This window comes from Neurospora tetrasperma (genome assembly GCF_000213175.1).
Source record: "Neurospora tetrasperma FGSC 2508 unplaced genomic scaffold NEUTE1scaffold_81, whole genome shotgun sequence".
In the NCBI taxonomy this organism is placed as follows: Eukaryota; Fungi; Ascomycota; class Sordariomycetes; order Sordariales; family Sordariaceae; genus Neurospora; species Neurospora tetrasperma.
In genome coordinates, this window is record NW_009799179.1 from 1,476,653 (window position 1) to 1,498,972 (window position 22,320).

The window sequence follows — 22,320 nt, forward strand, 5'->3', positions numbered from 1 at the left end:
GTAATATCGAGGCGGACTACGTATTCTAGCAACATTTCAACCTTGACGAGGTGGTTTGGGCGCCTCTCTGCTTCAGTAAGTTTGCCCGAAATCTATCGTCCTCCTTCCCCTTTTACCGTCAAATCTTTCTCACTCTCAACATCAACTCACACGTTCCCCGCATTGCCTGGATAGCTTTTGCCATCCGCCACCACTCTCCATATCTGTAGTTGCCGACCAGCTAACCCTCTTCCTAGTCAACTCACGAATCGTCACATACCACCTGTGACTCCACGTCCTACATTCCCGCTCAGCAACATCTACCCCCCCTCCGCAGAATGGCCGAGCAAAACCCCTTTATTATAGACGACGAAGACGATGTCATTCAAATCCATGATGAAGAAGAGGTCGAGGGGGAAGTCGCTGAGGTTATAGATATCACTGAAAACGATATCGAACTCTCTGAGCCCGACGGGGCCTTTCGATCAGGACCCAAAGAGGAGACTTTACCTTCCTTTTCCTTGCGCGACCAGGGTTTCATCGTACGACCAGGGATGACCGTCGAATTAAAGGCACCCATCGGCAGATTTGCGATAAGCTTCGTCCGGGTTAATTCGATAGTAAGACTTCGGCAGGCTCACGTGAACAACGTTTCGATAAGAGGCCACGGGTTCACGAGAGCCAAGGAGATGAATGGGATGTTGCCAAAGCAACTCAACGAATGCTGTTTAGTAGCATCAGTTGATACTCGCGACCCTCGGCCCTGGAGGGAACAGGCCATTCTCGACATCAACCCCGAGAACGTACTGACGACCAGAGAACTCCGTGTAACGAACGCCCCATTTCCCCGGTACCGAGACGGATCTGCAGATATGGCAATCAAGAGACAACAGGTGAAGGACATGGGCATTTTGGTATCCCGCTACAGCTATGTCGAGTACCACCAGACCGAGAAACCTCGCGAATGGTCATTTCTTAGAGTGGAAGAAAAGGAAGCGGACGAGGGATTTCGACTATCCGACGACGTACTGGTGAATGGCTGGCGCGGCAGTAAGGTTCCAGGAGGGTCGTTCCTACCCGCGGGACAGGAACATGGACATGGACATGTTCACAATGTTGACGATCTTACATCCACGCTTCCATCACGTGGCCCAAAACAAGTGCCTTCCGATCAGAAGTATACGGCCGGTGATACATTTGCCGGAGCCGGTGGTGCTTCACGAGGAATAACGGATGCTGGAGTCCATTTAGAGTTTTGCGTCGACAATTGGGAGCACGCGGTGGCGTCGTTAAATGCCAATTTCCAGGGTCAAGATACCACCATTTACGACATCGACATGCATAATTTTATTGTCGACAAAGAAATTCGACATCGCGTCGATATTTTACACCTGTCACCTCCCTGTCAAGTATGGTCTCCGGCCCATACACGACCCGGCCAGAATGATGAGAAGAATCTCGCAATCCTCTTCTCTTGCACCCATTTGATCGAAAAGATCCGGCCTCGCCTCTTTACCGTCGAACAGACGTTCGGCATTTTGCACCCTCGATTCGATAATTTCTTTCAGAGCCTCGTCCATGGATTCACTGACCATGGCTACTCTGTCCGATGGAAGGTGGTGAACTTCTCTCACTACGGCCTACCTCAGCCTCGGAGGAGGTTGATAATGATTGGTGCTGGTCCAGGGGAGAAGCTGCCCCCATTTCCCTCGCCAACTCATGGCAACGGTCTTAAGCCCGCAACCACAGCCCGGCAGGCTTTAGCAGCCATTGATGAGAGAAGGAGATACCCTCTGCATCAACCCTATCTACAACCTTTCCCGACGCGCAAAGCGCCTTGGGACGGCGACAAGCCACTTCCCTATACGGTCACATGTGGTGCTGCCGAGAATTACCACTGGTCTGGCTTGCGTCAGTTCACCCCCCAGGAGTATGCCCTCTTGCAAGGCTTTCCGATGCATCACAAATTCGCCGGAAGCTACATCAAGAAACAGATCGGAAATGCATTCCCGCCAATCTTCGTGAAGTTGCTATATAAGCATCTTGTCGTATGCCTAGATAAACGGGACAATATAATCCGTCAGGCACAGGCACGCACCGAAGAGGCACCCTTTCAGACCCCGAGGAAACTTGGAAATGTCGGGCGCAATGAGGAGGACGATGGGGAGGTTACCTTTTTGAGCAGCCGGAAACGACGCCGCCAATTCGCTGTCGTCGAATTGATTGATAACAATAACAGCAATTCCAGCCGAAGCAAAAGGGCGCGGTTGGTAGGAAACACATCCCCCTGTCAACAACCGGCAGCAGCTCAAGCAAAGCAAAAGACGGTCATCGATCTGGATGAGGACATTTCCAACCTAGATTTGGACCAAGATCGAGACGATGGCAGATCCGACACCGCAACCATACGTGAGTCCTCAGTAGAGGTAGACTCGCCGCGAGTGTCACCAGTACGACGACATCCGGCACCACCTTCACATCTACTAGGCCCCGGCCCAAACCCAATTCGAGGAGGCCCAAGTACTTGTACAAGGACAGGTTCAAAGGCCAGTTCCTCCCAACAACAAACTCACAACATGCAAGGAGAAACAGTCCGGAGAAAGCTGTTCTTCACAGCCCCACCACCCAGAACAGAACCCTTTAGCTCACCCAGCTCGACAAGCTCCACGAGTGCCACTACAACTTCATCAGCGGAATCGTCCAACGGCTCGAGTTCTTCGAGTCCCGTAGTAAAGAAGGAAAACCAAAAGGGGACCAGGAAGGAGCCAATGGAGCTTTTCGACGACGACTAAAGTCTTGATCTCCAAAGATGCGAACCTGGAAGCTGTACCTCTCGACGAGGCTCTTGATACGGGGTTTTGGAAGTGATTATGCCAGGCCACGCACGACACACACACGGGATGGTTGATCAGCCAGCCTCAGCCTCCCGATAATATGCGGTTGGTTCTATCTAGAAGTATACTTGGGAATAATGAGGTTGAGAGCCAAGTGTGAGGGATCACGTTTGGGGAAATATTGCTTGAAGGTTTCACTACCATGTTTATTAACTATAGGGCATCATGGATTCGTCAGAGCTTGCTACTGTTGCTGCTGGGTTGTCCTTACCGAGCCAGTACAAAACTGGTGCCTCTGATCTTGAAGGAGTTGGGTGGCAAGAGCCTCGACCTGGTAGTCGAGAGCACTTGAGGATCTAAGATCTGTGTCCCTACCAGGCAGTTTGAAAGCATTCGGAAGGGCCTTAAGTGTACTGAACCTGCTCTATTTGCCTTTGCGACCACGAGGCACCACTCAACATGGTGCTGGAGTAGATATGACCGACAATACGCGTTGGGTTGGGAGTTGGTGATATGTCATCACATTCACGATCTCCCAGAAATAGAGTGCAGCAGATTGGGTTATTGGACTTTGCCGTATGAACATTTCATCATATAGAACCTCCGGTTGCAAATCAGAGAGTGAACCATTCTTCAAGTGTTAGAGACCGTATGTACATCAAGTGGTATAGACAGGTAGATATGCACAAGTCGAGCACAACGAAATGTAAGAATAGATTGTATTTAATCACTCATCAAAGAGTATCATCAAGAGATATCATCAAAGGATATCCCACCCGGGCTACAGCCCGTTTCTATGCTCCACCGATCGCCATCCATAAGTAGATCTACCTACCTGGTAGCGGCTGAAAGCCGATTATAACTACTTTATCGCTAACTTTACCTCCTCTGTTCAACTTTTCGCTGCTCATTACCAACTGCTCCGTTGTGAACCTAACGCCAACTTTCTTAATTCCCCAAAGGCCCAGCCCTTGCAGAATGCTGACAACTCCATAGCCATAACTAAATGCATTTATCCGACGAGGTTCAAGATGCTGAACCAATTATACCCCATGATTAAAAATGCCGAGGTGCGGGAACGGGATTACTCCTCCTCGCTAACGTCACTCTCCATGTCCTTCGCAAGTTCCGCCTCCATAGCAGCAATTTCGGCATCATCAATACCATCAGCGGCGTTAGCCTGGTTATTGACCGGCGCTGATTCTTGAACGTTCTCGAACTCTGCCTCCATATCGGAGCCATCGTCGAAACTGAAGCGGTCAGGAGGAGGCAATGGGTTCTCGTGGTAGCTATTGGTCCTTGCTAATGCCGCTGGTTTGTTGATCGGGCTGGGTAAGGCCAAAGCATCCACCATGTCCTCGTCTTCCTCCTCTTCCTCATCATCATCCTCGTATCCACCACCTTCTCCATCGGCGTCTTCATTGAACCGAGACTCGAACTCGGCGTCCATATTGACGTCCTCTTCCTCGTCCGGGTTATAAGCGGCCGCAAACTCGGAAAAGCGCCGGGTCAGGGCGAGAGCAGGAGAAGCATACTTGTTGACTGCTGGCTTGAACCGTTCTGGTGGAGGACCATCGGGGTATTCTATTGTCAAGCCACCATCATCGTCATCCTCATCCTCGTCTTCGGAATCAGCGGATGTTGGCTTGCGGTGCTTGGTCGCGTGTCCCTCTGCACCTGCACGCGGCGGCGAGGCAGGCTTGGAGGGAGGTAATGTTGCGGGATTCTGCTTGTTCTGGGCTGACTTTCCTCCTCTTCCCCTGCCAGCAGGGGCGTTCTTGGCAGGCGCTTCCTTATTCTTGGATGCGGCGGTTGATGCCTTTTGCTTCGGGGCCGGTTTGTCGAGAACAGTACCCTTGACATCCAAAGGAGGGAACTGCCTGGCGGCATTGGTGTCGGTCGGTGTTTTGGCGATGTTCATGTTGAACATTGAATCGACCTGGTGAAGGACGAAAGCATTGCGGTCTGGGTCGAAGACGAGCACGTATTGGCCGTCTGCTGCAGTGCGGACGCCCTTGTATTGATACTTGTCTCCGTTATCATCGAAGCCGAGGTTGTACGAACCATCCTTCGCGGACCGCTTGAGCCTTGATTGGCTCGGGGCAATGTCAGACGAGAGCGCCGGTTTGTGATTGTCTGTATATTCCAGGGTCAGTGATGAACTGACAGTAGCTGGCAAGCAAGGAAATAAAAACTTACAGCGAATGCCACTGACTGTTTCTTTGGACGCCTTGCCTAGTAAAGCATCACTAAGAATGATGGGGTAGTTGCCATGCTTTGGTGGGTCCATATCGGCGCCTGAGGTGGCCAAGAGTGTCGACAATGGGCTGTCGTTGTTGAGCTTCACCTCTCCGATGAGCGTTTGTTTGGCACCGGCCGGGATGACCGTAGGGGCGAGCAAGGGGGTGAGCGAGGGGCTGAGCAAAGATCTCGCGGCGAGCTACGTAGCTTCTCTCGCGGCTCCGGCACTTCTGGCGGATTTTGCCCGTCTCTCAGCCTCAATCTCTGCTTCTTTGGCCTTTTCCGCGGCTCGTTTGGCGGCTTCAGCTTGAAGCTGTGCCTGTGCTTGTCTCCGAAACGTGGCTTCGCGTTTTGTCTGGCCGATGATCTTCTTCAGCTGCGAGCCTTTGCCCCGACGGAAACGAGCGGGCTTTGGGCGCTCCTTAATGCTTTCAAGCACAGAATCGCCGAACAGAGACTCGCAATCTGTTGTGTCGGGGTCGTCCGGAGGTGTGACGGGTCCGTCGACGGGTTGGAGCGGCTGTTTAGATTCGGCCTTGATGGATGGAGCAGCGGCACGAGAGGACGATGCAGTTGTAGGCTTTTTGGTGGCAGTACTGTCTGTGGGTTCCCTGGGCTTCGCAGGCTTCGTGGTCTGCTGCTTGCGGACAGGCGGTTGAGAAGTAGCAGACGAACGGCGGTCGGAAGGACTGGTCGCGGGTCGGTCAGTTAGGCTGGAAAGCGCGAAGGTTAGGAGATACAAGAAACAAGCAACGAGGCAAGCAAAAAGTCGGCGAAGAAGAAGGCGAGACGTAAATGGTACGATGCAAGGTGGAGGCCAAGAACAACAAGGGAATGGTGAAGTGGAATGGATGATGGAGTCGGATGATGATGAAAGGAGGGTGACGGAAGGCTGGCGCAGGAGCCCGCGGGAGTGGAATTGATGGATTCATGGGTAGTTCCAGGTGGAGGTTCCGGGCCGGGCACTTGCGAGAGACCTATGTGGGACTGGAGACTGCCCTGCCCAAGCGGCGATCATCGGACAGTGCCCTCCCCCTGCCCTGTCTAGGTCGTCTCACAGCTTGAGGTGATCACAGCCTATCACGGCGGCTGCGAAGCCTGCTGTAATGGAAAGTGCATAGAGGTAGGGTTCAGCGGCGCAGGGCAGCAAGTGACAATTGAACGAACTTACCCCGGGTTTCGGTTCGGCTTGGCGAGAGGATCCGCACGGGCACTGGTGGTGCGTGGGGTGCGAGTGGGGCCGCTGCCCGCCCTGGGCTGTGTGGGACATCCGCTGGGGCTGTTGTACCTTGAAGAAGCAACGGCCGGGGCTTGTTTGTTGGAGTTGCCCCTGGAGCTAGAAGCAGTCTGAGAACCCCCTGCCCCTGGAGTACCACGACCTTCGAGACGACTTTTCGTCGTTCCCTTTGCTATTTGGTAGGTGGTACGGGCTGAACCAGGTAGGGAAGCACGTGAAAGACAGGGTCTGCTTTCTGGGGCTTGAGGAGGAGGCTCTATAACCTTGTCGACATGAGGACGAGACCTCGACGCATTGGCAATCTCGTCGAGGATGTCGGCAATACCCATCTTGTCTGTCTGGAATAGAGAATGATGACTAGATGTTGAAAAGGGTCAGCTTAATTAAGATGATGGATGCGTGGTGGTGTCGAAAGTTTAGACCAAGTTGGGCATTTTCCGACTCTGAGTTGCTTGGATTAATAGGAAAGGAGGAAAGAGCAATAGGAAAGCTCTGGTGAAACTTATAGTTTAAGGGCATACTGTCTTTCTGGTATCAGTAGCTTGCCTTTTTTTCGGACTTCCGCCTCGAGTGAATATGATATGCGGCCCGTCAATGACCAAACCTTGGTCGTCTGGTGTTCCAGTCCGGATCTGTTAGCGTTCCGAGCGTTTGCCCCGCAAGGTCTTAACATGAGACCTTGGACACTGCAAGTTTATCCTAAACTTGCTGCATAAATGTGGATGTCCGACTATACATATATATTTATATATACTCAGTATCTACATCCGTTCATGCTAATATGTGCATTGTTAATTTTCCATGCATGCAACATTTGACTTGCACTAGATTCCTGCTTTTACAAATGCTCTCTGTCAAATCCTTCCTTATCCACCGCGCTTCTTCCCGTCTGCGTGACGGCACACTTCACTTCTCGGGTTTCAACATGGAGTACCCAAGTTCAAGACGTCAAAAGAGCACAGACAAGCTGTACAAAATATTAACGAATATAGACGTCAGTTATCCTTGGACAATCTTGCTGTGCGCCGTTCTCATACAAGGCAACGAAGAGAGTTCAAGGTCCCCATTCACTACTGAAATGCCTTCTGGCCAGTTGCTATCCGGTCCTTGCTTACCTGGCCAAGTGGCCGGCATACTCTCACTAGAATGTCCGGCACCATGCTCTTGAGGTTCTGTCTGGTGGAAGTCCTTTCTCTGTTGCCAGACATTCACCGTTGAAGCTTGCTTGGAACAGTTGCGCTTGCCTGATTTTGCAAGGATACGATTCTGACCCTCAGAAGAGAAGCCATGCCCCTGAACGAACAGTTGGACTCTGCCTTCGGGAATGAATCAAGGATGATTTGATGAGTGGGGAAGAACTATGCTGGAGTTCCCAGCCGGCTGCGGTTTATCACAAGCCCATCCAGACACACCTCGATCTTCTTGGTTGTCCAGTCTCTTCACATCTCCCGATTCTCCACGTCTTGCAACCGCAAAGCTCATTCCAAGCCTTCGGTTCTTTTCTTTCTTCTTTTTCTTTTTGGAAGTTATTGGAGTCTTTTGACCTTGAATCTTGTTCTTCACCATTAAATCCGGAATTGGATGTAGCTGTCTCACCATGAGAGCCCATGGGACCGAGGCCAGTCTCCTGTGCGCCAGGTTGATAGCCGCCCTGTTGATGACAGCCGATGTGATTGCAGGTTACGATCTGGATTTGAGCTCAATAGGTCATCTCCTTCTGCCTTTGCTGCCTTCCCACCTACCGTGCATGCTACTAACATTTTCTCAAGACTCGCTCAAGCATGCCGCCAGGTTCATGGCCCAGGACATGATGTCATTCTACTCTGGAAACCAACCAGGAGGAATTCCAGGCCTATTGCCTCAGCCATATTACTGTCAGTGAAGTGTGCAACAAGCTGACCCTGTTAAGCCATCTTCTAACCTAATATCACTATCTATAGGGTGGGAAGCGGGCGCTTTGATGGGTTCGCTCATTGACTACTGGTACTATACCGGCGACACGCAATGGAATGACCTCATTCAGCAGGGACTGCTTTTCCAGGCCGGCCCAAACAGTGACTACATGCCGCCCAACCAAACCATGACAGAAGGTAACGATGATCAAGGGTTTTGGGGAATGACGGTCATGTCAGCAGCCGAGTCCAAATTCCAGGATCCACCGAGCGACAAGCCGCAATGGCTGGCTCTGGCACAGGCCGTCTTCAACACGCAAGCTGCCCGGTGGGACACCCAGAAATGTGGCGGGGGACTCCGCTGGCAGATCTTCACCTGGAACCAGGGCTACGACTACAAGAACTCCATTTCCCAAGCATGTTTCTTCAACATTGCCGCCCGCCTCGCTCGGTACACGGGCAATCAGTCATATGCGGACTGGGCCGATAAGACGTGGGATTGGATGGTTTCGTCCAAGTTCATGGATACGCAGACTTACTACATTTACGATGGGGCACATACAAGAAACTGCTCCGAGATCACTCCTTACCAATGGACGTATAACAGCGGTGCCTTCCTCCTAGGCGCCGCAGCCATGTACAACTATACCACGGGAAACACAAGAGAAGTCTGGCGAAGCCGAGTCGATGGCCTAATCAACGGTCTTGGTGTCTTCTTTACAGGCCCGCAACGTAATATCATGACAGAAGTCGCCTGTGAGCCTGTCAACCTGTGCGATCTTGACCAGCAGAGCTTCAAGGCATACCTTTCGCGCGCCATGGCCGCCACGACAAAGTGGGCGCCATGGACGTATCATCGCATCAAGCCTCTTCTAAAATCCACAGCTATAGCTGCCACATCCACGTGCATCGGCGGCGGCAACGGTCGTATGTGCGGACTCAAGTGGACGGAACACGGCAAATGGGACGGCACAACGGGGGTTGGCCAGCAGATGGCTGCGATGGAGCTTGTCCTGGCCAACATGATCGAGCAGGTCGCCGCTCCCGTTACTAACCATACGGGCGGCACGAGCGCGGGAGACCCAGGAGCCGGCGGCGGGGATGTTGGTAAGACGGATCCGTTTAGCATTGCGGTTCCTTATTCGCCGCTTAGCACTGCCGACCGAGTCGGTGCATGGATCATCACCGCCGTTATCATCTTGGGGCTGGTCTGTGGATGCGTCATGCTAGTTCTGGACGAAAAGAGTGATTTGACGACATGGCAAAGGCTTTCAACTCTCCATCCGGACGTTTTCTACGCCTGTGGCAAAAACTGGCGGCCTGGGCATATAGAGACCGTCCGCGGCGGGTATGGAATCGAAATTGAGGGTCATTATGATCGCAACCGACCGCGCTTCGACATCGATGACACCTGTGCTTTCCAAGGCGATTGCTACGATGGTGTTTGTGGACATATTGCCGATATCAAGGAGAAGGACACGGTGATCGAAATTCACAAGGATTACGCCGACAACAGACATAGCTGGCACGGGGTTCCCCCGCCCCCACCACCGTCCCAATCTTCAGCTCGTCATTCGTCTACTCTCTGCGCCGGAAGCAGAAGTGAAAGCAGCGGAAGTGGCATTGGAGATAAAAGAATGCCTCCGGCCAACAAGAGCATTATCTCCAACCGCCTCAACCATCTGAACCACCGCCACAGCGTGCTCCAAAAACTGCAAACACAGCAACATCAGCATCAACAGCAGCTGCTGCATGAGAACAGCAGCCACATGCATGTGCAAGTTCCGCATACCCCTCTTCACCACCACGATTACCACAACCACTGCTTCCATAGTCACATTGATAAAACCCCTTACAGCGCCTGGCGTAGTCGCCACAACCATCCCAGCACCCAGCCGTCTTACTACTGGGACCTAGACAACACCAACGGCATCGATCCCGCACGGCACGTGTCGCAACTCTCGGGGATGTCTGCGCTCCCTGGACGTGTGTCGGGCTTGGTACCTGATAGTGCGACTGGGTCTACCCCGAATCCCAAGCGTCAACTTGATCACAGCAGGTCAGAGGAAACAACTGGCATCGGCGTACCGGCTGAGTTCAGAGCTCGGAGTAGCCATGACCATCGCCGTGAAGAGCGGGGAGAGGGGCTGACTGCCGGGAATGGAACCATTAATGGAAACGCCGCTATCGGTGACAGGATCAAGAACTGGAGGTTGGCGGATAAGGAGAGGAGAGAGGCGAGGAATAATAGGGACGGTGGGAATCAGTTTGCGTGGGATAGTAGTGAGAGTGTTTATTGGGGTAGTTAATCGAGGAGTTAGCAGGAGAGTGTTTGCGCTTTCTCGGGGATGCATGGGAGATTTTGGGGATGTTTTGGTTACGTTTTGGTGTTTGAGACTCATTTGGTATGTTATGGTATTGCTAAGGTCCGGTATCTCCGTTAATTTTGGGTTTAGTTTGGAGTGTCTTATGGATAGGAGGAATGACCAGCAGGTACATTGTTTCCTTTTTATTGTATTGTACCTACTATGTTGCTCTGCATTGGTTATTCTATTCCTTGCATCTTCATTCTGCTTTCATTCTGTCGCAGAAGGTAGGTAGGTATTCTTTGGTTAACCCGGCCACATACATTACTACAGCCATGTTATATCTTCCCCTTGCCAAGCCTTTCCTATTCCGGAAGTTTGTTTACTTTCCATCGCTCGCCAAACCCGGATTTACTCTTCGCAGTTCGTGATGCATCATGCGTATGCCTTTTAGCCGATCTGCCGCCAATTCCCCATCAGGATACTACCGTCCTAGTAGCACGCAACATGGTTGATCGGATCGGAAATAAGAAGACTTCTTAACCCACCCCCGAGGCGCGATCGTCATCGATTTGAGCCACGTTTCGTCAACCATTTTGCCATGACTCCGCTCGACATGGGCACAGATAGTGACACCAAAAATGAAACCGTAAATGACACCGTAAATGATATGGCAAGATACTACATACTGCTACGTTGCAATGTGAATGCGAGCACACATGAATGAGTAGAACAAAAAAGGAAGGGGGAAAAAACAAGAAGGGAAGGTGGGTTTTCCCGACGTTCAGGTTACAATGAATGCGACCGGGTCGGAAGTCGGAAGTCGGAGGTCGGGGTCCGGGTCTGGTCGAAAGCCCGCGCGGGGTTGTGACGATGATCTTGTACCAAACTGAACTAGCATGGATTCACCGTCGAGAATGGGAATTGAAGCGACCGGAACGGTGAGTCGATTGCGGGGGAAGAACATCATCTTTCAGGAAGGAGATTAGACGATTATGGTAGGTAGTGAGCAACAGCCGAGCAATGGCGACGGTAACCAAGAGAGAAAAGCCCATAAAAACTTAAAAGGTCCCCGCCTGCTAGGGCAGTTATGTACATACATCGCACCGATATCATTCATCATTCCAGTTGTGCGTTTGTGCTGGTGCACATGTTACATACTTATCCGGCGGCGATACCTGTCGACCGACATATATTAACTCAACTCCGCAGTTCCGATTCCCGACGAGACAAAAGTCTTTCTCGTCCCCGTGAGCGTCACTCACTCGCGAAAGACCGAGCCCCGCGCCAGTAACATGTCAATGTGTTGAGGTTGTACCACTTCTACACCGTGACCCGCGACACAAACACCCAGAGACGACAAGAGCGGGGGAAGGAGAAGAAAAGTGGTTGGGATTGAGTACGCAGGGGAGGTGTCAGTGAACATTCAGCAAGCCATTGAGAGCAAGCATCTCAAAACAGAGAGTGAGAAGACGAGTGGCTACCATATTGGAGACCTCGGTTGAAAGTCGTTGGAAGCCTAGGTGCCTTTTATGCTTGCCCATATCAAAAGCTCGTCGAAGACAAGTTCAACCTGAAATTGACAGCGCCTTTTGTTGGACAAGAGGGGCAGACTCTGTCTGTGCGGTTGTCATTCTAGCAACTTGGGCTCATCACTTCAACTCCCCGTTTACCAAAACGACATCCAGCCACGGAGCAATTTACCAAATACCACTACGACGACAACAAGAAAGCAACCGCCAAGATGCTAACCCCCACGACCCTCCTCCTCTTAAGCCCTCTCCTTTACCTCCTCACCCTCCTCTTCCGCACCGCTCTCCACCGCCTCCGCGTCCGCTCCCTAGGCTGCAGCCCCGTGGCGGTCTACCCACACAAGGACCCTATCCTGGGACTGGACCTGTTCCGCGAAACTTTGCGAGCCATGAACACACATGCGCTGCTGCCGCTGTGGGACGCTCGATTCAAGAGATATGGCAACACGCACTACACGCTGACGCTGGGAAAATGGGTACTGATGACGAACGAGCCGGAGAACGTGAAAGTGATTTTGGGCACGAAGATGGCCGAGTGGCCGATTGATGGAACACGGTTGCATGCGTCTGTGCCGGTTTTGGGAAGGAAGAGTGTTTTTACTACTAACGGGGCTCAGTGGTATGTCGTCTCCATGTTCTTTGGTCGGTTTCGGTCATGATAACAATGGAGTGGATTTTGGTTGTGTTGTGAAAGGAAGCTAATGAATCGTTATTGCACTGTAGGCGCGAGGCTCGAGGGATGATCAGACCTTCGTTCGTCAGGGACCAAGTCGCCGACCTTCACTGCTTTGCCAAACACGTCGGCAACTTTCTCAACGCCATTCCCAAGGACGGATCGACCTTTGACATGCAGGAACTCCTGCTTTCTATGACCATGGACTCGTCTACCGATTTCTTGCTCGGCTATTCCACAAACTCTCTGCTCGAACCCTCGCCCGAAGCTAAGCAGTTCCTCGAAGATTTTGAGTACACCAGCCGTGAGGCCGCCAAGAAGTCTAGACTTGGAACGCTTCTCAATTTGTTGCCAAACGGGGAGTTCCAGGCGGCTGTGACAAGAGTGCGCGAGTATGTGCGAGCCTATATAAGGAAGTCCCAGGCGGAGAAGACCGACAAGAAGGAAAGAGACTACGTTTTCCTGCATGAGATTTTGAAGTCCGGCGCCGATGAGGAGCACGCCATCGACCAAGTCTTGTCCGTTATTATTGCCGGAAGAGACACCACGGCTGCGGCGATGACGGCGTGTTTCTACTACTTGGCTCGCAATCCGGAGGTAGTAAAGAAATTGAGGAAGGAGATCTTTGATGTGGAGGACGAGATGCCGACCTGGGAGCAGCTCAAAAATATGAAGTATCTGAACATGGTAATCAAGGAAGGTGAGTATTGTGCCCGGGAGATAGAACTTATGGAGAGATCGCCTAATTGCTAACAACCACTTGAAGGTTTGCGGCTGTTCCCTCCCGCATCAACTAACTCCAGAGCGCCAATCAAGGACACGGTCCTACCCCGAGGTGGTGGCCCAGATGGCAAACAACCCATCCTTGTGCCAAAGGGCCAAGTCGTTAGGTGGTCGCTGTACAGTCTTCATAGACGTAAGGATATCTGGGGAGAAGATGCCCATGAGTTCCGTCCAGAGCGGTGGGATGAAAACCTTCGGGTCGGGTACGTGCCTTTGTTTTTCCCTCTGTCAGTCTCTCTATCCGGTACTTGATGTGGCTGACACAGCTTCTTCTTCGCTGTACAGATGGGAGTACATTCCGTTCTCCGGAGGCCCGCGTATATGCCTGGGCCAGCAGTTTGCGCTTACCCAGATCGAATACGCCCTCTTCAAGTTCTTCCGTGCCTTCAAGAGCATCGAACCCCGGGATGACAATGGCCCGCTGCTGCTTCGCACGAATCTAACTGTGACCTTTGCGAAAGGCTGTTTGGTTAGTGCGACACCCGACTCGAACTAGGTGGTAACATATCTATAGAGGGGACTGAGAGGCGGAAGAGATCAAGAGATGTCGTAAGGTAGTATGCGATTTAGGTGTTGCTTTCGGTGTTCTGAATCTGTGTCTCGCGATAGGAAGAACAGTCTGTATTTCGGCCAGTGCTGGACGCACAAGAAGCGTTTGCATTTGCTTGTTTTTTGTTGTTAGGTCTGCTGTGTTAGTTGCACAACATACCATACGGAATAGTATGAGGAGTGTGTCAACCTTGTACGACAACACAAGATTGTCCGAGTGATCTTGCAATAACAACCACGACGGCTGAGCTTGACAAGCGTCCTAGCTGTCTGTCAGCTTGACAGTTGCTGCACCTTTAGCCACAAATGCGGCCCCGAGCAACTGAGCAAGCCCCGATTTCGAGTTTTTGTATCAACTTGCCTGGATTCTGCTGAGCATGTTGGGTCCTCCTTTTTGCTAGAGTGCTGTGTCTGTTGTGCCCGATATTCTCCTTGGCTGTTTCACGGGCTTTACCTGGTATATCGTCTGGGTGCGACCGACAGAAGGACAGGATGGCTAACCAGGAGCGACCTTGCGCATAGGTTTGCGGCCATGTTTCTGGCAACAAGAAGTTGCCATGACCCTGACTGCGTAGATTAGTGTTCGGGTTTGTATCTCTCCAGTGATAGCCTCCGTCGTCACTGGAAACCTAGTCTAGTGGTCTTGCGCAAGATGCAGAGAATCAGCATCAACATCGTGAGTTGGCTGAGATAGCACAGATTGTTGGTTGCCCAATGGAAACGAAATTTGCATGCGTGTCAAATCTGGGGTTTCTCAGGTTTCGTAGCGTGGTGATTTCTCTTTGGCCATGAGGAAGAGTTGCGCAATGATGAGATGGGAAGGTGGAAAGTGAAAGGGATGACTATGAATTGAGGTTTTCATAGGACGGCTATAGGAGGCCGATACTGGACATTAGACAATGTCCAAATAGGAGGGAAGCACAGATTTGTCAATTACTAGTCCTTGAGGAAAGAGCATTCGCCGAGTCCTCACCAAGTGTGATGCCGGCCCGGGGCATTCTTTCCGATCTTGGAAAGTGGACCGAGTGATGGCGGTGCAGTGGTTTCCATCCATCTCCGACCTGCTGGCAAATGGGAGTTTCGGATGACCTTTTTTTGTCGTTTTTCTTTTTTCGGCAAATCTTTCTCTGTTTGACTTTTCTTCCTCCGTTCTCAAGTTCCAATCACAAACCTGACATCGCCCTAGCGTGTGACTATCCATACGTTTCCCGTGTTTCTGATGTCAAGCTACTTCGTCTTCTTCCCCGTTCATTTCCAGGCGCATCTTAGCCAATTCTGCCGTATTCAGCCCACCAGTGCAGTTCATTGATCTTGCATATCTGGGGGTGGCAACATGGGCTCAATTTGGAAGAAAGAGATGCCCACCAGACTCGCCAGCTCGGCTCTCCCTTCCTATACTCGTCATGATGTGCGCAGCCTCGATGTCATATTCTCAGACTGACCGAGAACTTGTTCAAGCTTAAAACCCTATTGTCGACTACCAGTTCCCTGCGATTGCAACCTCGGCCGCCGCACCACATAAACACCAACGTGGAGTTACTCGAAGCTCTTGACGCTCAGCTGCCGAGCATACCAAGAGCAACCGAGTTTCCGTGATCCATCATACCGACACACTCTTGATACTCTTCTAGAAGCTCTCGACAGTCTTCTTCGGGTCTCACTCCACTGTTGCTCTTAAAATAAGAGCTACGTATTCCTTCTCTTCGTCAACGACCGCCTTGAGCGCAAGGCCATCACCCGCTCTCAGGATCTGCAGAGGTAGTTATCAATCAAACATCCCTTGATATTGTCCCGCATACGGCAAGATACCTTAGCGCTAAGCATGATTACTTGCCAGAAATTACACACGCTTATCTCTGTACATCAAAGGTATTAACCTCTCGAGATGGCTCAAGACGACATTTCCGACGACCAGTCTCGAATTGTTTCCGACCAAGAACCGGAATACAAGTTTGGAGCGGTTGATATTGGTATCATTGTGGCCTCTTGTGTCATCCTGGTATCCTTCTTCGTCGGTCGATTCTACATCCGCAGGTTACAGCACCGTCGACAGCTGGACATGGAGTTCCAGGCACGGCAGAGAGACCTGGAGGCTTTGTACGAAGAAAACGGCAAACAACGAGTGACCAGTATGGCATCATATATCGGCTCTGCTGAGCCATCAATACTCAAAGGCGACATCACTATCCAGTCCAAGATCAACAATTTGTCTGAAAAGCAGGTGCTGAAGCCTCCCCTTTGGCGTTACATCAACTCGAAACACCCGCGTAACGGCTCAGTCACACTCGCTATTTCACTTCACAACCGGGATAACTAGATCCTTTGACCTGCAACTTCTGTTCACCGGTGGATTATTGGTCCACCACCTTTCGGTCCAGAAGCTATTCACTCTTTCTAATCAGCATTTCCTGATGAGCCTTATCACATCTGCTTTTTCTTCTTTCATTCTTTCGTTCTTCCTGGTTCAATTCAGTCACGTTGAGGTGCATAGTCAGGGGTCATACCGGTACCAGGTTTACGTGGGTTTGAGGGAGGTGGAAGTTCACTCCGCAGCTGTCGGTATCGTTTGCAACCTATGGCCGCCCTTTGGCGTCGCAAGCCACGCATTTCAAAGGCTGTCAAGTTTCATTTCGCAAATGATCAGAAGGGAATCTGATTGGGGGTACTGTCAGTTTGGTTCGATAAAAGATGCCGCTGGCCATGTGTTCCCATGCATGCATCCATCACACAAAAGAGGAGGTGGATACCTTTTTCTTCAAGATTTCATACCTACTCTATCTCTCTCGTCTTCTAGCTGTCATGAGAGTAATTTGACGTATTCTTGCTTGATGTTTGGATTCTATTTGTGTTCGTCAGCTCGGGCCTTTTAGTTGCATCGTTTGCTTTGAAGACCGAATCGTTATGCGGCTGGCCGCCGAGCTTTCCTGTGTTCTGTTCCATTGCTTGTTGCCCCCCTCTCCTCTTGTAAGACAGGAAATTTTCATTGCGTAGGTAGAGCGATGGTTACTATTCAAATTCCAATATGAGGCTCACCAGCCCTTAGTCCTCCTCTTCTGAGTGTCTTCATCCCCTGAGGCTCAGCATATCCATAGCCACTCCAAGGCTTCTGTCACACTATCGGTTGTTTTAGCCATTCGTTTGGCATTTCCAATTTTTTGAGATACGCTTCTCTACTATCTTCGTGTCAATCAAAAGTCCAAAGTCATTCGAGCTGATTGTACAGCTGGATTTGTCCCCTGTCGGGCCAAAGTAACTGGTTGGGAACAGCTACCAAAATGGCTACCTATCCGCACCAAGCCTCGTGGATTCATGATATCGCAACGACCTCGCTCGAAGTGGGCAAAGATGTACGTCCGCTTTGCTGAATGTATCAGAAGAGTCTGAAGGTTATTGAATAGAACTCCATGCCACGAAAACATCCCATATCTCTTTTGTATTCTCCATCACCTGCTAACAAAGGTATGACTAGGGCTTCAACGATGCTACTGCCTGTGGTAAGCTCTATTGACTTGACGCCGACGCTGGCTCTTGATCTCTCCTCTGGTTCTCTTACATGACAAAGACTCACAAAACTGCACGAGACAGGCAGGCCTTCCGAATCCCAGCCGAGCACAGGCATCCGTAACCATGCCTATCATGAGGAGATCGCGCAGAGTCATATTAACATTGGAGAAGAGGGCCCTGGCCGTCTATATGACGACGATGACGGTACGATGAGCGAAGGATATCTACATGCGGATGGAAAGTTTGAGGAGTCTGTGGGAGACCAAGACCGCCTTCGCTCACCGATCAGAGGTGAAGAAAAGGAAATCGAAAACCAAAAGTGAGTACATGCACAAACCCAGTAACATACTCGATGACTCAAGACGATCTTTGTTGTCGTGGTACGTGAATGACTGACAGAGCCCTGGTAAGTAACTCCTGCTGCAATGGTAACAACAACAACGAAACCCCAGCGTCAAATCACGCCTCTGCTGGGAACTCTCCAAGGGAAGATGGAGGGGACGCCTCTTCCTACAGCGGCATCACGCCGAACCGGAGCTTCTCGAAAGCCCATCGCAACAACAGCAACAGCGCCGAACTGATGCTTCAAGGAGTCTCTTCCAGAAGCCCCACGCCCTCACAATCACGGCAAAGTCCCGAAAGACTTGGCTATAATCTGGGTGGGTATTTCCAGTCTTGTGAGGACTGTTTTATTGCTGGGATGTGCTGCATCCATCGTACGGCGGCGGCGACGATAGTTATGCCTGACGGTAGAGGTAGTCTCATCCATGATGGTGGCCATGGCAATGGCAGAGCTGCGCGTGAGCGGCATGAGTGGCTTGTTGAGCGGATGAAGGAGAGTTTGGCGAAGATTGATAGCGCTACTCACGGTGATGGTGTGGGTTCGAGGGGGGGTGCTTGATTGGAAATTGGTGATGGTAGGTATGGACGTGAAATGGGCGGGCCTAAGGCCAGGAGGCCCTAGCCAGTTGTAACATTTTCGTCGCGTTCTCGTTCCAGCTTGTGGACGGCCCAGTGCTTGCCTTATGCCTGCCATTTATGAATGTCGATGTTATTGAAATACCTTTATTTGGGACTGTGTCATGGACATTACTCTCTCTTCTATCCAAGACAACGCCTTTCCGATCCCAGGATATCGCTCTCTCCACTCAAACCCCCTGTTACTCCTCAGGCACATCCCCAAACCGATACTGCGCCCAAGCAAAGCTCCCCTCATGCAGTGTCCACGTTTGCACACCCTTATCCTTCCCTGCCGCGCCCGCCGCCACATAGATGGGCATCAAGTGATCCATCCACGGGTGCGCCTGTCTGGCGTCCCCCCTTTTAACCACCTCCCTCATCCGATCCAGCCTGCCCTCCGCATCGCCCTCCACCGCCTCCTTCAGCGCATCATCGAAGCTGACGGCATAGGGAAGCGGCCTGGGATCGCCCCAAGTAAACTGCATGTCCCGCAGGTTATGCACCGTCATGCCGGTACAAATAATCACCACGCCCTCATCGCGGAGCTCCTCAACCGCCTGCCCCAGACGATAGTGCGCGTCCGGATCTTCCGACTTGAACAGCGAGACTTGCACCAAGGGAACGGTGATGGCCTGGTCGGTGTTGGGTGGAAAAGCGACGTTGAAGCCCGAGAAGACGCCGTGGTCGAGCCCGCGCTTGAGACCCTTGGACTGGATGTCAGCCTTGGTAAGGAGCTGCTGGATCTTGGCGGCTAGTTGGGGGGATCCGGTAGCAGGGAAAGTCGCCTTGTAGAAGTGGTCGGGAAACCCGTAGAAATCGTAGATTAGGTCGGTCTTGCCATGGGCGTTGTTGAGGTGGATCTCGGAGGGGGTGGCTTGCCAGTGCGCGGAGAAAACGACGACGGCCTTGGGCTTGACTTTTTGGATGATTTCCTTGCCGATGGCTTGGAGGACGGGGTAGACGGGGTGTTTGGTGTTGTATTGGACGTCGGGCTGAGAGAGGGTGTTAGTTGATGGTTTTGCATTGAAGTGTGGAGAGTGACTGAGAAATGAGTGAGTGAAACTTACTCCTCCGTGAGAGAAAAAGTACACAGGGGGTCTGCCCATTTTGGAAGAGGTCAAGTTCGCTGTGGCGGCGGCCTGGAGCGGCGAGGTAGAAGTAGAGGTGGTGGTGGTGGTGATGGGGGCGTTGTTCAAAGCTGTGGTAAACTTGTTGAATGTTTCGCTTCGGACCCGGGAGAATAGGCCGCGAGCGGTTGAAGAGGAAGCCAGGAGGATCGCCAGGGCGGCAACAAGAACAGGAACGATCATAAGAGGTCGGCTGCGGGGCCGCGGATTAGGCATTTGTTTAGGAGGAGTGAAGTGAGGCTCAACAGACAGCTGAAAACAAGGGTGTGAACACCTTGATGACCACAACACAACAGAAGCGAGTCTGTCCTATAAGAAGGGATAAGAATTTATTCGATTTGAAAGCATGTCTAAGCAATCCCCAGTCTCCATCATCATCGCGGTCCATCCATGATGGGCTCCGGCTCCACTCGAGCGATTGACACAACGGAGCCCATGACATGATGTGACCTCGTTGGCTTCCGTGAAACAGACGCCGACAAGGTGGTGAAAGATTGCTGAAGAATGCTCTCGTCAGCAGGTTGGTAAGGCAAATGCACAGGCCCCTGCTTCCTTCCGCTGCAACCCCCGCTTGAACGCCGACAAGTCCGACGACTTTGGTGATTTACACTACACACCCGGACTACACTACATAGTGGTGTCCCCACCATGCTTGAGGTTGCATGGGTTACCAGGTTTCCTCTAGGGTTATACGTGAGAACCAGACTTTTCTCCGGCCTACCCCACCATCCGTATTTGGCGGGAGGCCCCGCTTCGCCGGGTTTCCACCATCCCCGCCACTAACGGCTCCGAGTTCCGTTCCTCGAAGCTCCCCGCTCCAACAGCAAAGACCCCGGTTGAGCATCGGCCCCACGTGTGAACTTCGGACGGCGCTAGTCAACCACAACGCCATCGCTGCTCCGGGAAAGAGCTTCTTGTTGGACTGACTTTCAACACATACAATCATCACACACAAAAATGGCCTCCCTTGCCCGCCGTCCTCCTCTCCTCGTCCCAGCTGTGGCCCGGCACACGGCCACCGTCATCTTCATCCACGGCCTTGGCGACACTGGCCATGGCTGGGCTTCGGCCGTTGAGCAATGGCGTCGCCGCCAGCGCCTTGATGAGGTCAAGTTCATCTTGCCTCATGCGCCTTCGATTCCCATCACTGCCAACTGGGGCATGAAGATGCCTGGTTGGTATGACATTGTAAGTTTACCTACTCTGTGTAGTACCTGGCTCCGTCCCCGCCAAGTTTCAAGTCTAACACCACAGCCATAAAAGTTCGCCATTGATGGCAGCGCAGAAGCCCTCCGCCGCAACGAGGATGAGGCTGGCATCCTAACCAGCCAAGCTTACTTTCACGATCTGATCCAGAAGGAGATCGACTCAGGCATCCCGGCCGACCGCATCGTCATCGGCGGCTTCAGCCAGGGCGGCGCCATGGGCCTGTTCAGCGGCCTCACTGCCAAATGCAAGCTGGCCGGCATTATCGCCTTGTCCTCGTATCTCCTCCTCAGCCTCAAGTTCGCCGAGCTCGTGCCCAAGCCCGAGTTCAACAAGGAGACGCCCATCTTCATGGCCCATGGCGATGCGGATCCGGTTGTCAACTATAAGTTGGGCACGATGACCCGTGACTTGCTCAAGGAGATGGGGTACAAAGTCAAGTTCACGACGTATCCGTAAGTACCTCCGGTATCTCAGTGCCGATCAATTTCTCGAATGTTTCCATGCTAACTGCCTGGGATTGCTAGGGGTATGGGTCACTCTGCTTGCCTAGAGGAGTTGGATGCGATCGAGGATTTCTTGACCGAGAGACTGCCCAAGGTGGCTGATAAGTCGGAGCAGAAGTCCGAGCTATAGGTCCAGTCTTTTATGGTGAATATGCTAGCGTTACTTGCTTCAAATACAGCCTTGCTTGTTCTTTTGTCGGATATCCTCATATATAGGTATATACTCTGATACAGCCTGGGTACATGGAGGTATTTTGGATTCAGATGTTTTGCCCGCTTGCGTGTGTATGTGCTGTTGGACATTGTTGTCTCGTTGCATGCTTTAGGCATCAGGAAGTACAGGGGATGTTGGAGTGTTTAGTGTACATCGGATGTCATGAACTCACGACTCCCAACAGGCACACTACCTATCATTCGTCAATCGGCCATGCACCTCACACGTTCAAGGGCATCATTATCGCGTTAACACCCGCTTGCGGTTCTCGTCTGTACGTTGGTGATGATGAAACACGATGGCTCCCGTTTCACAGCAGTTGCTTGCACGGCGATCTCCCCCGAATACGGTTAGTCAATCTTATCAGTGGGGGTGGGCTTGCGAGTCCAGTGACAGTGGCCCGCTGATGGGATGCTGGCCGTCGTCAGTGTCACAAGCCTTCCCTTGGGAACGTTCGCTGGATTCGAGGAGTCGTCGTGGCTCCATCCGACGCTGGAAACCCCACTGGCAAAATCCCCGAAAACTGGACATGGTCCTGCTGTCACCTCATCGCAGCGTCCCATTTGCATTGCCCAACAATCTGGCACGACTGCCCATGACAACAACAGCCACTTCAGGTTGCCACTCGTTGCTCGTTTTCTTGCTTGTCTTGACTGAGAGATCTCGATTCGTTGTTGTTGGTGAAATGAGTTATTAAATAACCTCGAGAATTTGTCACAGCATTGTCCCATCTTTAGGTTGCGCACCTCCTCGTGACGGGACTGGAGCATAGCTAGG

The 22,320-nt window shown here is 51.9% G+C and overlaps 8 protein-coding genes across 8 annotated transcripts; 6 read left to right on the plus strand and 2 right to left on the minus strand.

Annotated features, from left to right (window-relative positions):
• Window positions 1-317: 317 nt before the first annotated feature.
• Window positions 318-2,771, plus strand: NEUTE1DRAFT_132585 (RIP defective; the record flags this gene model as incomplete). Its single annotated transcript, XM_009857058.1, has 1 exon — window positions 318-2,771. The coding sequence occupies one exon, from the start codon at window positions 318-320 to the stop codon at window positions 2,769-2,771; it is 2,454 nt and encodes an 817-aa protein (XP_009855360.1).
• Window positions 2,772-3,565: 794 nt separating this feature from the next.
• Window positions 3,566-6,620, minus strand: NEUTE1DRAFT_149435 (uncharacterized protein; the record flags this gene model as incomplete). Its single annotated transcript, XM_009857059.1, has 4 exons — window positions 3,566-4,949; window positions 5,013-5,230; window positions 5,258-5,743; window positions 6,226-6,620. The coding sequence occupies 4 exons, from the start codon at window positions 6,618-6,620 to the stop codon at window positions 3,898-3,900; spliced, it is 2,151 nt and encodes a 716-aa protein (XP_009855361.1).
• Window positions 6,621-7,888: 1,268 nt separating this feature from the next.
• On the plus strand, window positions 7,889-10,492 carry NEUTE1DRAFT_89374 (uncharacterized protein; the record flags this gene model as incomplete). The annotated part of the gene is made up of 3 exons (XM_009857060.1): window positions 7,889-7,997; window positions 8,061-8,165; window positions 8,232-10,492. 3 exons carry the CDS (start codon window positions 7,889-7,891, stop codon window positions 10,490-10,492), a joined length of 2,475 nt encoding a protein of 824 aa, XP_009855362.1.
• A 1,918-nt stretch (window positions 10,493-12,410) lies between these two features.
• On the plus strand, window positions 12,411-13,973 carry NEUTE1DRAFT_89378 (uncharacterized protein; the record flags this gene model as incomplete). The annotated part of the gene is made up of 4 exons (XM_009857061.1): window positions 12,411-12,640; window positions 12,745-13,394; window positions 13,461-13,680; window positions 13,763-13,973. The coding sequence occupies 4 exons, from the start codon at window positions 12,411-12,413 to the stop codon at window positions 13,971-13,973; spliced, it is 1,311 nt and encodes a 436-aa protein (XP_009855363.1).
• Window positions 13,974-15,911: 1,938 nt separating this feature from the next.
• Window positions 15,912-16,343, plus strand: NEUTE1DRAFT_149438 (uncharacterized protein; the record flags this gene model as incomplete). The annotated part of the gene is made up of 1 exon (XM_009857062.1): window positions 15,912-16,343. One exon carries the CDS (start codon window positions 15,912-15,914, stop codon window positions 16,341-16,343), a length of 432 nt encoding a protein of 143 aa, XP_009855364.1.
• Window positions 16,344-17,113: 770 nt separating this feature from the next.
• On the plus strand, window positions 17,114-18,431 carry NEUTE1DRAFT_125380 (uncharacterized protein; the record flags this gene model as incomplete). The annotated part of the gene is made up of 5 exons (XM_009857063.1): window positions 17,114-17,373; window positions 17,496-17,520; window positions 17,612-17,849; window positions 17,932-17,936; window positions 17,983-18,431. 5 exons carry the CDS (start codon window positions 17,302-17,304, stop codon window positions 18,429-18,431), a joined length of 789 nt encoding a protein of 262 aa, XP_009855365.1.
• A 136-nt stretch (window positions 18,432-18,567) lies between these two features.
• NEUTE1DRAFT_70696 (uncharacterized protein) lies at window positions 18,568-19,699 on the minus strand (the record flags this gene model as incomplete). The annotated part of the gene is made up of 2 exons (XM_009857064.1): window positions 18,568-19,482; window positions 19,558-19,699. 2 exons carry the CDS (start codon window positions 19,594-19,596, stop codon window positions 18,691-18,693), a joined length of 831 nt encoding a protein of 276 aa, XP_009855366.1.
• A 759-nt stretch (window positions 19,700-20,458) lies between these two features.
• Window positions 20,459-21,589, plus strand: NEUTE1DRAFT_89385 (uncharacterized protein; the record flags this gene model as incomplete). Its single annotated transcript, XM_009857065.1, has 3 exons — window positions 20,459-20,805; window positions 20,881-21,278; window positions 21,351-21,589. The coding sequence occupies 3 exons, from the start codon at window positions 20,575-20,577 to the stop codon at window positions 21,457-21,459; spliced, it is 738 nt and encodes a 245-aa protein (XP_009855367.1).
• Window positions 21,590-22,320: the final 731 nt, after the last annotated feature.